Raw genomic sequence first — 15812 nt, forward strand, 5'->3', positions numbered from 1 at the left:
TCAAATACCAAGTTATATAATTTAGATAAGGTGCTCCCCCCACGTGCTAGAATTGATGGTTTGTTTGCTTAATTTCCGTGTTCCAAAATCTTACTAATTTCCATTGCATTCTGGTCATAATAATCCTTATACAACAACTGCAATATTAATAACTTCTATCTGTGTTTACACATTAAATGATTTATAAAACTACAAGTGAGGAACTTAAACTATATTCTTGTTCTTCCTGTGTGTGGCAATTCTGTCCATGGTGTTTCTTCCTGTCCTTGTAAGATGCTATGTCTTTCTTTCCCCCAGTTGTTCCTGTTATCCACCATGCCTTGGGTGAGACCGTTATCCCATTGTTGTTCCAGAAATTTCTCCATTAAAAGCATAATATTCTTAATCTTCCAAAGCACATCGCATTCTGAGCTTGGCTTGAGCAAACCATTATAGACTTCCCATTTTACATCTTGGAGAGGAAGGATGTTTCCTATAAGATTTGTTTGAAAACTAGTACATTTTCCAGCTACGTGTGTGTGTGTGTGTGTGTGTGTGTGTGTGTATGCTATTTTAATGTTCTTTAAGATGCATGTTTATCTAGTGGTTTGACATAAGCTTACACCCTGAAAAGCAACAACAAATTATTTTGTTTTGAAATAAATGTGGCACTAGTGGGCAACCGGTCCCACCAATTTTGTAAACTAGTTTTGTTTATTCTTGTAAACAAAAATGGATTTAGTTGATTATTCGGGGGGAAATAGTAACAATAGGCATTATGCACAAAGAGGTTAAAGCCTTTAACACATTTATTATATCATTCCAAAAGCAGGGGTTTTGAAGAGAGGTTAGAGAGCCCTCTGGCAGTGTGGTACAGTGGTTGCTGGCTCCTATGCGGCATGTACGAGGAAAGGCAAATACGAGATTGCTATTCCCTTTACGTGTGTGAATAGCAACCTTGACAATGAGCTGCTGAGGTACATAGACTCAAGAGTTGGAAGGAACCATGAGGGTCCCCCCTAATCCAACGCAGGAATCTTTTGCCCAATGTGAGGCTTGAACCCACAACCCTGAGATTAAGAGTCTTGTGCTGTACCAACCGAGATAAACAGATGGAGATGGTTTTGCCAGTGCCATTGTTACTGTAGCACAATGGGGAGGAATGAGGCAAGAGTCCTATACCTGCATTTGCCTTATATGGGAGTGAAGCGAGGTCTTCCTGATTGTAACAACTCAGGAATTACGTAAATTGCATTCCTTCAATAAAGTTGTCATTGAAAATTTTGCAGTACTTGTGAATTGCAGTCTTTTCACTTATTGAGAATAATTTTGGACAGGCTTGTTATGGAAGCACTATTTCAGAACAATAGGTACACGTGTAGAAAGGTAGCTAAAATATTTTCTCTCCCACCCACCCCTCTATAGAGAGCCAGTCAGCTCAGTGCATAGCAGCTCAGGTGAGCGATCAGGGAAGACAGTTTTTACTACATTTTACTACCTTCCCAATAATAACCTCCCAATTTACGGTAGATCAATTTCCAGACTACTTTTCCTTCTTGGGGCTGGAGGATTATATATACCTAACCTCTTCCCCCAACCCCAAGTTTTGTGTGTTCTACTGTGTCTACAAAAATTAAGGTGCCAATAAGGAGGCATTGTTTTAGAAGCTGTTTGAGAGCTCAAGAATTCAGCAATACTTCATTCAGGTGAGTCATTTAAGAACCATTGGCTTTTTAATATTTATTGAAAAATGTGAACCACTCATAACAAAAGGTTAAAAACCTACAGCAATAAATACATCAAACATATCTAAGAACATATCAACAAATTGGCACAGAAATGTAAACTTTAAGGGGCCCAGGTATTAAAATGGAATATTTAAAGCAAATTCCCTCCTGTATTAAAAAAGGAAAGGACTTACAAATTCTCATTAGTAAAAGAATTTAGAAAACTGCTTTTCTTTAAAAAAAAGGAAAGAAAGCAATTTTAGCTTTACAGCCTCTTTAATAAATGTGGTCAACTTTACAAAAAAATTAACACACAAGGCAGTGATATGGCTGCAAATCCCAGCCTAGAGAATTCCATCTTTCAGAACTTGGAACCCACTAGGTATATGCCACAATGCTTCCTTTGTCACCCTCCTATTCCAGCTGTGGTTGCAAGCCCCATCATAGTAAGGAAACAAGAATAGTAGACAATGCTATTAAAAGCAGTGAGCAGTGACCCCATTCTGAGAGGATGCGGAAAGAGTATTGCAATGTGCCTGGTAATGCCTCAGGGCTGGATCTCACATCCCTGAAAAAACTCACAGCCTTACTTGCATTTCAACCTGTCGTTAAAGAGTAAAAATAATTCAGGGCTTGTAAGATGGCAATTCAGTTTAGACAAAAATGAACATGCTTTCCAAGTTGTTTTGAAAATACACCTACACACTCAACATCAAACTCCCTTACACTATATCTATTAAAGCGCCACCCTTTCATGCTGAAAAACTACAACATCAATGCAATAAATCCTCACAACACCCTAGTATGGCAAATTACATCAACTAGAAAGAAGGGAGCAGAAAGAGAATTAAAACAACGTTCTTGTGGCAACTTCAAAGTATATCTGATTTCAGCCACACACCTATGTATTAAAATAAGTTCAGTGCTCATAATTCTTGCTGATTTCACCCCCCAAAAAACCCACCATGGACTTTTGGTTTCAATATATTAATCTCTGCGTTTATGGAACTATCAAGACTCTCCTTTGCAGGAAAACATCACATCCATATTTACATAGAAATAATGGGATAGCTTTGTAAAGTGCTTTTCTGTGTTATCTGCTGTAACCCATCTATGCGGAAAACCCAAATTCCATGCAATTAAAAAAATAAAATAAAGGCAACTGTTCAATCACCCTATTCATTCTGATATCTGAAGTAAGCAGATTACCGGTAATAAAGTGGGTGGCCAGAGAGATTTTTCCCTAGAAAAGTTCATATGGAACTATGGATGCTCAACTATGTTCTTTCCAGTGCTTTTTTTCTGGGGGAACACAAACCACTAAACATTTTGTGAATCTTTGTACTTTTGTCCATTTATTATATTTATTTTTTCTGATCTGAACTATAAAATAGTGATTTTCTTGAGTCAAAATGAGAGTACCCCTAAACATTTTTTTAAAGAAAAAAAGGTCTGGTTCTTTCTATTCAACTCCTATCACAACGGGCATTACAGGAGCTATCAAACTGTGGGTGATCAGATTGTTTGTGTTGCGCACACATGCGGACTCACCCTAGAAGTGCTACAGGACTGCTACTTGCAAAACTTTCAACTAACTGAAGTGCTTTAAAATCAGGATCTAATGATCTTCCTAGATCCTAGATTTGCTTTCAAAAGATGCCAAAGTCATGCATTTTATGAAATAGGGCCTATTCTACAGTACATAATCATGTGTGTGTGTGTCATATATATGAAATACTCTCAAGTAAGTCCTCTCTATACATGAGAGCAAATCCCAATGAATTAAAAAATACATAGGATCAGACTAAATAAAAAATTCCTTCCAGTAGCACCTAAAAGACCAACTAAGTTAGTTCTTGGTATGAGCTTTCGTGTGCATGCACACTTCTTCATGCACACGAAAGCTCATACCAAGAACTAACTAAGTTGGTCTTTAAGGTGCTACTGGAAGGAATTTTTTATTTTGACTATGGCAGATCAACACGGCTACCTATCCATAATAGGATCAGAACTGCCAGTGGGGTAGATGGGAAGTGTGTCAATCTAACCTTCAGCCCAAGTTAACATTAGAATTCTTTTGTTTGCCGCAAACTTGTGAAATGCCCCAAACATTCCCTAGTGAATAGCACCTCTAGCAATGCTTGTAACAGAGTGAGAAGAACTGATGGAGCTGCATTTGGGTTTTGGAATACAGTATTCTGCTGTAGTATCACCTGATAATGTGTCTCCTGAGATAAATAATGACTGAGTTAAGAGCTTTTCAGACATAAAAACTCTCTCAAATACCAAGTTTTGCTATATGCTTCAAATTCACCTCATTAGAGACTTGACCAGTTTTCTTAATGCAAGTTGAAAAAGTACCAAAGAAGTAATCAAAACTATCAAAAAAGAATATAAAAGTAGGTCAGCAGAGTGAATAGCAGCTTTTTCCTGTTGTCTGAAAGCAATCCAGTTAAATCACCAAGCCATCACCTTTAACAGTTCTCTTCCAAGTTCTCTCATAATTCCTCAAGGTCAGTTAAATCCACCACTACTTTCAGGAAGAGTGTATCATCTCTGATGTATGTATTCTTCGCATTTTCGAGCACAGTATGAGCAACAAACTGAGGACACCCTGAGGCAACATTCATCTCTCCTTCAGGTCTCTTGAAGCTGCTGCTGTGAGGGTCGGCTTTAAAGGTTTCTGTTATGTGATGTTTCTTCCCACTTTGGTCCAGAAGCATAAGTGTGACCTTTTGCTTGAAAGGCCACGGTAACAACGAATCAAACTCTCCTCTCATCACTACAAAGTACAAGGAAACGTGAGTGCCCTTTCCTGAACCATCCCCATTCAGGTATGCTCTGGCAGACAACCTGTACCCACAGCGGCTGGTGTAAAAAGGCTGGCTGACTACAGAGGGACAGAGTCCTTCCATAGCCTCTTTTTTCTTCATCTTGTAGTCGACAATTTTCCAGATCAGTTTCCCATTGTAACTTGTCCCTTCTAGAAGTTTAAACCGTTCTTCGTTTTTGTTAAGTTGTGCCCTGTGGATACTGAGATGGACATCATGTTGGTTGGACAAGTCTTCCAGAACAACTAAGAGAAAGAAATGTGGGGAGATAAGAGAGGGTTACATACAGAGACTTACAGAGTTTGTATTAGACATCATTTTTACATATTTAACATCTAACTATCTAGAGCAGTGAGGGCCAAACTTGGGACTACAACTCCCATCATCCCTAGCTAACAGGACCGGTGGTCAGGAATGATGGGAACTGTAGTCCTAAAACAGCTGGCGGGCTAAGTTTGGCCATCACTGATCTAGAGCAACTGTTCAGAGCCTGGCAATAACAGCTCCATTCCTTGTGATGCAACCTATTTTTTTCTGCAGATTGGGGGCAACGCTGAAGTCAGTGGTCTGTCCGTTTTTAGCAGGATACATGGATTTGGATTCTAAACTCTTTGACATGCAAACCTCTTGTAAAAAAAAAACTTAAAAGAGGAAGAGCACAACCCCTTCCATGCTTAACCCCTCCCCCCAAAAAAGACCAGCAAAATAACAATTCAAGCATTGGCTCCCTTTAATCCCAAAGGAGAGCACATAAGGAACGCAGGAGACCAGTGTGCCACTAGATAACTATGTGGTTTGCTGAGAAAAGTACATAAATAAACTTGTAAAAGCCTCAACTCCCCTCAATGGCGTTTTCAAATTTTAGATCTTAAGTAAACTAGACTAGCTTACTACCCCCATAACACCAAAACACTTTAGGAAGAGAAGAATCCCCAAGGTACCTAAACGCTGCTCGTATGACTCCAGGAAAGCAACCTTTTGCTTTATATTATCAATGGTCTCCAGAAGTGGTCTCAGGCTGAATTTACTCTGCTGCTGATTTGCCATCTGCACCAGCTGTCTCACTTGTGTTTCCAGGCAGGCAGACTTATCAATGTGAATTGCCAAAGTCTTCAGTGAGATGGGGATGAGAGAGAAGGGAGAAGACATGCAAATTTAAAACAAAATTGAAGACGACAAACTAGTATTACAAATTGTTTATTAAAGTCTTCTGTCATTGACTGCATTTTCCTCCTCCTTAAGAGTTTTTCCAAAGGTTTCTTTTCAGTTAGGATCATAAATCGTCTATCGTCACGATCTCAATTGCGCGAGCCGAAAAAGTCCAATGGCTTTGTCTTGCACAAATAGTTTTCTATCCCCTGGTCCTCTTTGATTACTCCCACATTTCATGGTTGATGCTATGTCTGCAGCAATGATCTTTGCCAATGGTTTCAGGATATTTCCTTCCTTCCTCACTGCAATCTCAACTGTTGTGACAGTTTTAACCCTTCTGCTTTAGTACCATGTCATGATATAGCTTTAACAACGTGCTTGTTCCTAGTGCGCTTCTTCCACCCCATTGCTAAAACTTAGATTGGGAGGTTCTTGGAGATTTACACTTGTTTGTTATTTTGTTGGTTTATGGAATTCTCAAGTTACATATCCCAAACTGTACTTTTCTGCATTTCATTTCTTTCTGACTTCACTGTTTGCAGTCCATCTCCCCACAGGAAGATGAATATATGCTAATCAGGAAAACATTTAATTGGGGGGACCATAGATTGCAAAACTTATGATATAATACATTTGTTAAGTCCTTAATGTGCCATAAGTCTCCAATGTTTCTGCTCACTTATTGAGCTGCATAAATAATTGTTTTTATCAAGAGCATGCAAACTTCAATTTTGTATCCCAGTTATGTGGGTTTCACCCAATGCATGCAGGCCACAATCACCACACATGTGCAATTTGAAAGCACAGAGGGGTGGGAATCCATTTTTGCTTTCAGCATGCGAATGAACTATGAAAACAAAATGGAAATGATGCCCAGGCTAAGCAGAGCCAGAAAACCTCACATTTTAAGCTGATTCTAGCACAGCACAGGCAGTATCTCCACAAAGATACTGTTGTGTTTTCTTTGAAGCAGTAACTCTGTTAGGAAGGAGGGTGGGATTACCTGAGTGCTTGCCAGTAAGTTGCTATTTTTACCGTACAGCTGTGTAAACTGCCTGAAATCTCTCTCACACTTCTTAATCGTGTCTGCTAGCTGCTGTATTTCTCTCTCTTTGTGTTCAAGATTGTTATAAAGGTCGGAGATCTACAAAATGAAATGTGAAGGTGTAAATTCAACATGTTATTTTTAAAAAGACACAAAAACTGATAAAAACAACAACTGAATTATGAAGCAAGGATTATATTCAGCTAATGCTCAAAGTAGACCCATGTTAGTCATGTCTAACTCAGAACAGAGCTAATAACACTGAATACAACCCAGAGGGTTTGCTCAGCTGTTAAGAGATGGACAAGCTAAGTAACAGCCCAAGGATAATTCCCACAATCACTTTCAACTGGGTCAGTTTTTAACTTGTGATCCACACAGACCCAACAACCAAGTATGGTAGCCCACCAGAGGCTTAACAATCTCTCTGTTTTTGTCCGCTGCCTAGGACTATGACAGACTGATTTTGCCTCAGCTGCAACAAAACATGTCTGTCCTGCATCGGTTTCTACAGCCACAGCAGGCACTGTAACTCTCCCATAGTTTGACTTCACCCACGAAGGCACACTCCTCCATTGTCTCCCAAGGCAGACACATGCCAACAAGGACACCCTGGAAAGTTTACAGTGTGTACAATTCCCCCCCCCCCCCGCACTGATGCATGCTATACACATCAATAGCAACAGAAAAAGTGGTAGCCAACAATCAAAACCCATTGTTTCTAGGGTGTGGTTCAAACATGCATCAATGAGTACCATGCTGCTAGATTCAGAAGATTTTTCTTTCGTAAGAAAAGTGACACCTAACTTCACAGTGACTTTCTGTAGAACACACACACACACACACACACACACACACACACACACACACACACACACACAAGTTTCTGCATGGTATGAGGAACTGAATCATGCTTTCCTGTTTCAAGCCAACTTTCTAAAGTTCATCTTATTCAAATGAAGGATCACTACACATTATAAATGTTGGAAGGTACCAAATGGCCCCTAACACATAAACACCCTTCAGAGAACAATAAGGGTGCCAAAAGCACTGCAGAAATAAAACTGAAGCAGATATATGGAAGATTAGTGTTACTACTTGCCCTTTCTTCACACAAAAGCTTTCACTGTACCCAGACTTTAACGTAATAATAACAACAGTACTGCAATCATATGGAAATGCAAAGGGAAGGGGCCTTCAAAGGGGGAGAAGGGGACTTTTTGCATGTAATAATAAAAAAAGATAACTGTCAAGCTACAGATTCTGAATTAGCAACATTTTTTTGCCCAGGGCTCCAGACTTCTGTCTGCATCTATATTTTCGACCAAACCTCATCCTTCCTTCTAGTTTGCTACATGAAAAAGTACTTGAGGCAAATTACCTTCTTGCTAATTTGCATACTCCCTTCTGCAAAGTGCTACTGTGAATCTGTAATGAGGGTATGTAAAAGTGCTGTGGATGTGTGGTTCCCCCGCTCCCAACTAGCTACTGTGTGTGTGGGCAATTGTCCCCAAAAAGATCTCACAAGCAGTAGTAATTTCTCCAAAATTAGCAAATTGCACAAGTACATGTGTAAGACACTTGTGGAACTAAGGCAAGTTTAGCCTCTTTTGAACCTCTTTGAATTTTTAGAACTGTCGCTTGTTTCCACTTAGACGCTGAAGGGTTTGGGAGGAAATGCCATGCTATACCTGATCTTCCAGCTTTGAGTTCTTATCTAAGATTTGAAGCATATGTTCTCTTAGGTACATATTCTCATGTTCTGAAAGTTTTCCTCTTTTAATCTAAAATGAGAATATAAACATGTAGTGAGAACAAAGCTAACCTGACACATTATAAACTAAACAGATTTAAAATCATTCTAAAGCAAAAAAAAATCAAATCAAAACAAAACATAACAAGGGGAAAATCTCAGCAGGGATATTCTGAAAAAATTAAACCAGAGGAACAAAAAAAGGAGGATGAAGCAGAAAGAGACACTACTGTAGGACCATGGATGATTGCATTACAATACCTTTGTAGAACAGCCATACTTTTTATAAGGACAATCAATTTTCACTTCCGGACATATTACGGCATGCTCTTCTACCTGCAAATATTAACAAGTTTTAAATCACACATTAATTATAGGTGAAGAAGGTTTGTGCGTTATGACCTTTATTTCCTGCAAAAGAAGTACAAAAAGGAACTAGATTACATTCTCTGCATCGTCACCAAATCTAGTCATGGACAATGACAATAACAAAGCAGTCCACAGATGCTACTTTGTGCTCTTACATTATGCATGGATGGCAATGTCACATAATTACTAACACGAAGAAGGGCGGCAGAGGCTAGCAACAGCTAGGGACTATTTTGCTCTCCTCTCAACAACACTGTTATCTTGCAATGAAATGAAAATAACATTGTACCTCTTTTGTCAGAATTATCTGTGGGCAGCCATGAGGACAAATCAAGGGATAATCGGGACAATCTGTTCTCTCGTGAGTCTGAAAACACATTGGGAAATCTGTTATTCAAGAGAAATGAAGAGGTTGGTTCTACTTAACACAAACCCAAAAGGCAGAAGCAATCATGTTGACCATCCACTAGGAAACGACAGTGCAAGTCCAACTGAAATGAACAATAGTGCTTTTTCAAGCACTCCTGCGCACTTTCCATCACTCCAAGGGTGGGGGGAGAGGAGGAATGCACAATGCTCCAGTCGATTGTGGTTTTCATATATAAGGTAGGCATTTCTAACCTGCTGCATATTACAGACTTATTGTCATTACATCCCTCCCCGATTTTTATTTATTTATTTATTTACTGCTTCTCATCTCTCTCTCTCTTCTACAGTGGAATAAAAAGTAAATGGCCCATGTCTAGAAATATGCACAGACAATTCAATCTGAGCTTATTGGCCTGCAACCAACACACCACAGCAGCCTGGGACTTGCAATGCTACACCTAACACAGATATAACAGAGAAACAGAAGTGCATGTTATCATCGTAGTTTAAGCTCTTCAAGGCTGTGACAGAAAGAAGAGGGAGAGCAATACACACACACACACACACACACACACACACACACACACGAGATTGCTCATATATAGAGAGAGGGAAGAGTCACATTTAGGGTTTTCCACCGTGTTTTGGAGACATTTTTACTAACATTTTACCTTTAAATCAATTGAAGTCACAGGCTGTTTGCAGTACTGGCATAGTTCCTTCCGATAGCTGCACTGCAAACCTAGGTGTTCTTGCAAATCCTTCCGAATAACTTTTTCACAACATCCTTCATTAGTGCACTGCACGTTTTCGAACAAACACTGTTGTAGGTGATCCTGTAAAGCAGAACCATGTACTACCATATATTACCTGCATCATAAACATCACCATAGTATGTAAAGGAGGCACATAAAACATGCCGCATTTTGGGATCTGCAAGGAAGGTCAGATGTCTCTCTAAAAACCCCATAGTCAACAACATTGTGCCTATATTCTGTTGGTTTCTTGCACCTTTGGGCGCACAATCATGGGGTAATGCAGTGAGCCACAGCTTCTCAATAAAGCATTTGTTGTGGGGACAGTCACATCTCTCTCTTCCTCCATAAGCCTCTGCCTTTTCCTTTCCCATTGCCATGCACAAATCCTTCTTCTTCTGTTGTTTTTGGTTTCAGAGTCCTGCTTCCTTCTACTATGCCCTTTTAAAATGTGAGGGGTTTTTTTTTGGGGGGGGTGTTATTGGGTTGTTGGTTTTATTTTGATTATGTATTTTGTGGTTTTATATTTTGATTTTATTCTGTGAACCACCCTGAGACCTCCGGGTATATTCTAATTCTAATAATAATAATAACAACAGGAAAAGCTGGGGTAGAGCACCCGTCTTGTATACAGAAGGTCCAGAGTTCAATCCCTGGCGTTTCCTGGTTGGGCTGGGAGGAACCGCTGTCTGAAACCCTGGAGAGCTGCTGCCAGCCAGAGTGGACAGTACTGAGCTACATGGACCAATGGACTGACTCAATATAAGGCATCTTCTGATGTATTCATCTAATAAATTTCCTCCTTCTTCTCCCCCTGTGCTGTCCCCAAATCTGCCCCAGAGGGTTACTGTTCCATTATTCTACAGATTGTATTATTCTATATCCATTATTCTAAGTTGAGATTCCTATATTGCAGGAGGCTGGACTATATGACTCTCAGCGTCCCTTCCATCTCTGCCTACAAAACATTTGCCTTAAGACCACACCGGTTTCTACCTAGGCATGTTCCTAGGATTTTACACTCTGCTGTAAAGAAGCCCCCCCCCCCCACTTTTAGATGCCCCAAATGCTAATATAAAGCACGTCTGGCACAATTTAAAAAAGTTTCTTTTCTTTTCTTCCCTTTTGAGAAGAACACACAAATTTAATGCACAAATGGATAAAATGGTGTGTGTGTGTGTGTGTGTGTGTGTGTGTGTGTGTGTGTGTGTACACCATGTACAGCACCTTGAGCATCTTGGGGTGTGTGGGAAGGTGGCTTATAAATGAAATAAATACCGTATTTTTCGCTCTATAGGACGCACCGGACCATAGGAGGGGGAGAACAGGGGAAAAAAAATTCTCCCCCTCTCTGCTCAGCGCCCCTTCAGCGAAGCGGCAGGAGAAATGGAGCCCCTTCCATTTCACCTCCCGCTTCACTGAAGGGGCGCTACGCAGAGGGAAAACTGTGCAGCACCTCTCCAGCGAAGCGAAGCCTGGAGAGCAAGAGTGATCAGTGTGCACCAAACCCTCTCGCTCTCCAGGCTTCAGGTGGCCATCCGCAAGCCTTCGGAGCGCTGCGGGTACTCCTGCTGCGCCCCGAAGGCTTGCAGAGAGCTGCCTGAAGCCCCCGGAGCGCAGCGGGAGTTCCTTGCACTCCAGGGGCTTCAAGGGCTTCAGCGAAAGCATTGCGAAGCCTCCGGAGCGTGGGAGGAGCTCTCCCTCTGCGCTTTGGAGGCTTCGCGTTGCTATCGCTGAAGCCAAGGAGCCTGCATTCGCTCCCTAGGACGCACACACATTTCCCCTTCATTTTTGGAGGGGGAAAAGTGCGTCCTATAGAGCGAAAAATATGGTAAGCTGTGGGTGGAAAAGCTAAATTACTAGCATCCAATGTTCTTGCTCACTGCTGCCTGATTTATAAATCCATGTGCATAACATCAAGTGGTAAGATCACAAAAGCTGCACTATTCACCTTAGATTTGCAGGGATTGGATGGGAAAAATACAGATGCTTCATGCCCCCCCACCCACCCTCCTATGCCCTCAATACACATTTGGCAGGGTCAAAGCCAACGGCCTGCCTTTTTCCCACAACCACAGGAGATCTATTTAACAGGGAGAGAGAGAAAAAAACTGAGGTATCAGTGAGTAAAACAAGTAGTTTAAGAGCAATGCAATATCAAGTCTTTTATTTGCAGTGCGTTCCCACCCACACAGGCTGACGCTTCTCATACTCATAATGAGAAAATATATATTATGTTTAAAAAAGTATATTAAAAAAGAAAAAGGGGGGGAGTAGCTTTAGTAATAAGTGCAGTTGCTTCATGAAGACAGAAAGACATAAAAACTTGGCTCAATTGATATGAAGAGTTGAGGAATGCAAACCTGATATCGCCCCAGAGACGTTTTCGCATTACAGGCTGGTGAATTTCTGCAAAACACTTGCAAATTGAGAACTTCCCTTTTACAGCAATTGTCTTTGAAAACCTAAATAAAAAGAGTATAAAAGCTTATTTCAAAGCACACGCAGAAGGTCCATAATTCACTATATTCTTTTAAAACTTAATGAAAAGCCAGTCTTGCTACAGAGGAAATTACCGTATTTTTCGCTCTATAACACGCACCCGACCATAACACGCATGTAGTTTTTAGAGGAGGAAAATCCTTAGGCATGCTACCCGTAGGCATTCCCTCCACAACAGACTTTTCCCCTTACTTTCTAGGAGGAAAAAAGTGAGTGTTATGGTGCAAAAAATACGGTATGTGATAAACAAGTTTCCAGTGTTGAAGTTTGGGGAGTGAGGTTAATGCTAGTTTCAAATGCTTGAAGGGTCTAGAGGAGAGAGAGTAACTAGGCATCAGATGAGCATAAATTATATCAAACAAACCCCTTGAACAGGAAGGATTACGCTGGTGAAGAAATCTCCGCTCTCCTCCCAACACACAGAATATCCACCTCAAGTTCCATACACAGCTCCATCTTCTCTGTTATTCAGGTGTGTTGTCTTTGAGTTCTCTCCAACCTGCAACTGCCCTATTGTGGAGGTGGGTCAGAGACAGCAGCCTTCCGTTACTCAGACCCCACAATTGGCAGGGGAGGCCTTTTTGGGGGTGCCGCCGGAGGTAAGATGCTGCTGACCTGCGACAGGGCCATTTCAGTGTCAGTTTCCCATTTGTAGAATTGCCCTCCCTGTTCAGGTGCGCTTCTCTCCCCAACTGTTGACTTAGGAGAAGTTTTTAAAACGTTCCTATTTACCCAGGCACTTGTCAATCCTGAAAATCGCTGGTTTCCAGAATGTTTTAAGCCAACTTCAAAATTTATGATTACTGATGTGTTTGCTACCATGGATAAAGGGCAGGAAATAAACTGAACGAACAGATAATTTTTCCACCCCTGCAGTAGTTGCAGTTTTATTTTCTGGGCATGAGGTCAAAGTGGTGGCTTTGAGCTACAAACCCTAAATGGCTTGAGATAGTATCTATTTTACAGGAAATGCCTCACCTCATAATACAGATCAGGATCATAAAGATCAGCCCAAAGGCTCTTGACTGTGTTAGCATGATGTGAAATCTTAACAGGAAGGGCTGGTAGGAAGCCATAAACTTGCTTCACAATTGTAAAACTCACTTTCCCCTAAAAACAGGAGTAGGAGGGGAAATAGATCTGGCCATTCCTGAGAGCTCTGGATTTCCAAGTTTGTTCTTCATGTTTTGATGATTAAAATTATTTAAACATTCTGGTATGAAAATCTCATTGGGCTCCAAACTTGAATAGGTTCTTCACGTACATTCAAATAATACTGCACACAAAACTGTTGAATCGATTGACTCCCCGCACCCTCCAAAGAATGTAAACATAAATTATTTTCTTACTTCGTGTAGTTTTATTACTTCTTTGTCCACAGGACAGGTGGGTACAGCATTCAGTTCTCTAAAGAGATCAGAGGTTATATTTGGTTTTTTAAAAAATCTGCTCTGGGGAAAGGATCAAAATTATATGCCTATTATAGCTGGCCCATTAAATTCCAGTTTTATCTGAACAAAAGAATTATTTTTAAAATCCCTCATCTTGCTGCATATTAGACCGGTGCCGATTTCAGCATACCCTTTTCTCAAAAATGTCCTCCTCACCCATTTTAAATGATTCTAGAGTCTGTTGGCTACACTCGCAGCACCTCTTTAAATTGGAGTCCCACTGTCATGTTACCATACAGAGAGCTAAAGGGAAATTGCAAGAGGAAATTAAATTAACAAAGCCGGCAACCTAACAAATAGTTTAACTGAGCATTAAGTAATAACCGTCACATAAATTGAGAGCACATAAAAATGCTAAGAACTGTGCAGAAGAGGAAAAACTGAATAAAAATCAACATAGTGTCAAAGCAGTCCTGTTAAACAGGGGTGGGGAGCCTGTGGTTCTCTTGATGTTGCTGGATTCTCAACAACCCTAGCCAGCATGGGCAGTGGTCAGGAATGATGGGAATTGTAGGAGAACAACATATGGAAGGCTGTAGGCTCCCCACCCAGTGTTAAACTATGTTATAGATCAGATATAAACAAAGGAAACTAGTGAGTCATTAAGCAAGGGCTGCTTCTTATTTATTTCATTTAAACCTGCCCTACACCACACTAGTGATCCCAGGGCATGGTACATCAATTATTACTTTCTCATCAATGTCTTAAAACCCACACAACACAATCCTATGCATATTTATTTAGTGCTCAGAGGTTCTTACTTCCATGTAAATGTGCACAGTCGTGCAGCATTAGGCTGCCATCCCATACCCCATTATCTTGGGAGTAAGCTTAACGGAAACAAATGAGAATTACCGTATTTTTCGCTCTATAAGACGCACCAGACCATAAGACGCACCTAGTTTTTGGAGGAGGAAAACAAGAAAAAAAATATTCTGAATCTCAGAAGCCAGAACAACAAGAGGGATCGCTGCACAGCGAAAGCAGCGATCCCTCTTGCTGTTCTGGCTTCTGGGATAGCTGCGTAGCCTGCATTCACTCCATAAGACGCACACACATTTCCCCTTACTTTTTAGGTGGGAAAAAGTGAGTCTTATAGAGCAAAAAACACGGTACTTCCAAGCAGACAAGCGTATGATTGAACAGTTAAGTGACACTTTAGAATTACAGCGTCTCAATTTCACTCTAGAAAGTAACTGTGCAGGCATTTCAGAAAGGAAGAAACCAGTATGACTCTGAAGTGAAACTTAGGTGAATCAAAAGGGTGCTTTTACAAGACAGAGTTAAAGTTTCATTTTTAAATTTTTCTACATCTCTTCTCTACGGCAAAGCCACACCAAGCCTGTAGCACTTTAATATCACTGCTATAATTTCTCAAGTGTTGGAAAGAGGGACTTCCCAGAAAGAAAAACCCACCAGCTTCTATGGGAAGCTGCAATAATAAGCCTTATTTAAGACCACAACGCATCTAACATATGGACGTGAACCAGACAAAAGTGTATCCAATCCCCATTCATTTTACTGAAGAGCGAAGTATGTGTTTAAAGGGCCTCCATTGAAGTCAATGGTATTTCAGAATGTTTTAATATTGCACTGCTCATGCCTCAGATGTCCACAAATTTTTTTAAAAGTTGCCCTGGGAAAATGTGTTGACTAAAGCAAGAGGAAAACTACCACACCTTAGGATTATAGTAACGTGCTGTTCACATTGCTTGTGGAGCTGCAGGAATAATTAGGCTTGGCTGGGGTCCTCATTTGGCCCACAAATCTGTTTCCCCAAGCCACATCTATCAGCCCACACCCAACATAATGCTGGGATCCAATTCACTCAGGAATTCCTGAGTGTAGCTGATCCAGAGTTTGTGGCTGCAAACATTGC

General features: G+C 40.7%; 1 protein-coding gene across 4 annotated transcripts in view; it reads right to left on the reverse strand.

Moving 5' to 3' along the window:
• Nucleotides 1-4114: 4114 nt before the first annotated feature.
• TRAF5 (TNF receptor associated factor 5) overlaps nucleotides 4115-15812 on the reverse strand; it is a 36657-nt gene continuing 24959 nt past the window's right edge. For all 4 annotated transcript variants that reach the window (XM_081186014.1, XM_081186015.1, XM_081186013.1 and 1 more), the window contains 9 exons: nucleotides 13832-13889; nucleotides 12344-12445; nucleotides 9897-10061; nucleotides 9146-9223; nucleotides 8749-8823; nucleotides 8426-8518; nucleotides 6693-6833; nucleotides 5479-5647; nucleotides 4115-4782 (listed from right to left, as the gene is read on the reverse strand). In XM_081186014.1, coding sequence (XP_081042140.1) covers nucleotides 4205-4782; nucleotides 5479-5647; nucleotides 6693-6833; nucleotides 8426-8518; nucleotides 8749-8823; nucleotides 9146-9223; nucleotides 9897-10061; nucleotides 12344-12445; nucleotides 13832-13889 — 1459 coding nt within the window. In that variant the 3' untranslated portion in view covers nucleotides 4115-4204. The remainder of the gene's footprint in view (nucleotides 4783-5478; nucleotides 5648-6692; nucleotides 6834-8425; nucleotides 8519-8748; nucleotides 8824-9145; nucleotides 9224-9896; nucleotides 10062-12343; nucleotides 12446-13831; nucleotides 13890-15812) is intronic.

Source organism: Podarcis bocagei (genome assembly GCF_964188305.1).
Source record: "Podarcis bocagei genome assembly, chromosome: 3".
NCBI classification, from domain to species: domain Eukaryota; kingdom Metazoa; phylum Chordata; class Lepidosauria; order Squamata; family Lacertidae; genus Podarcis; species Podarcis bocagei.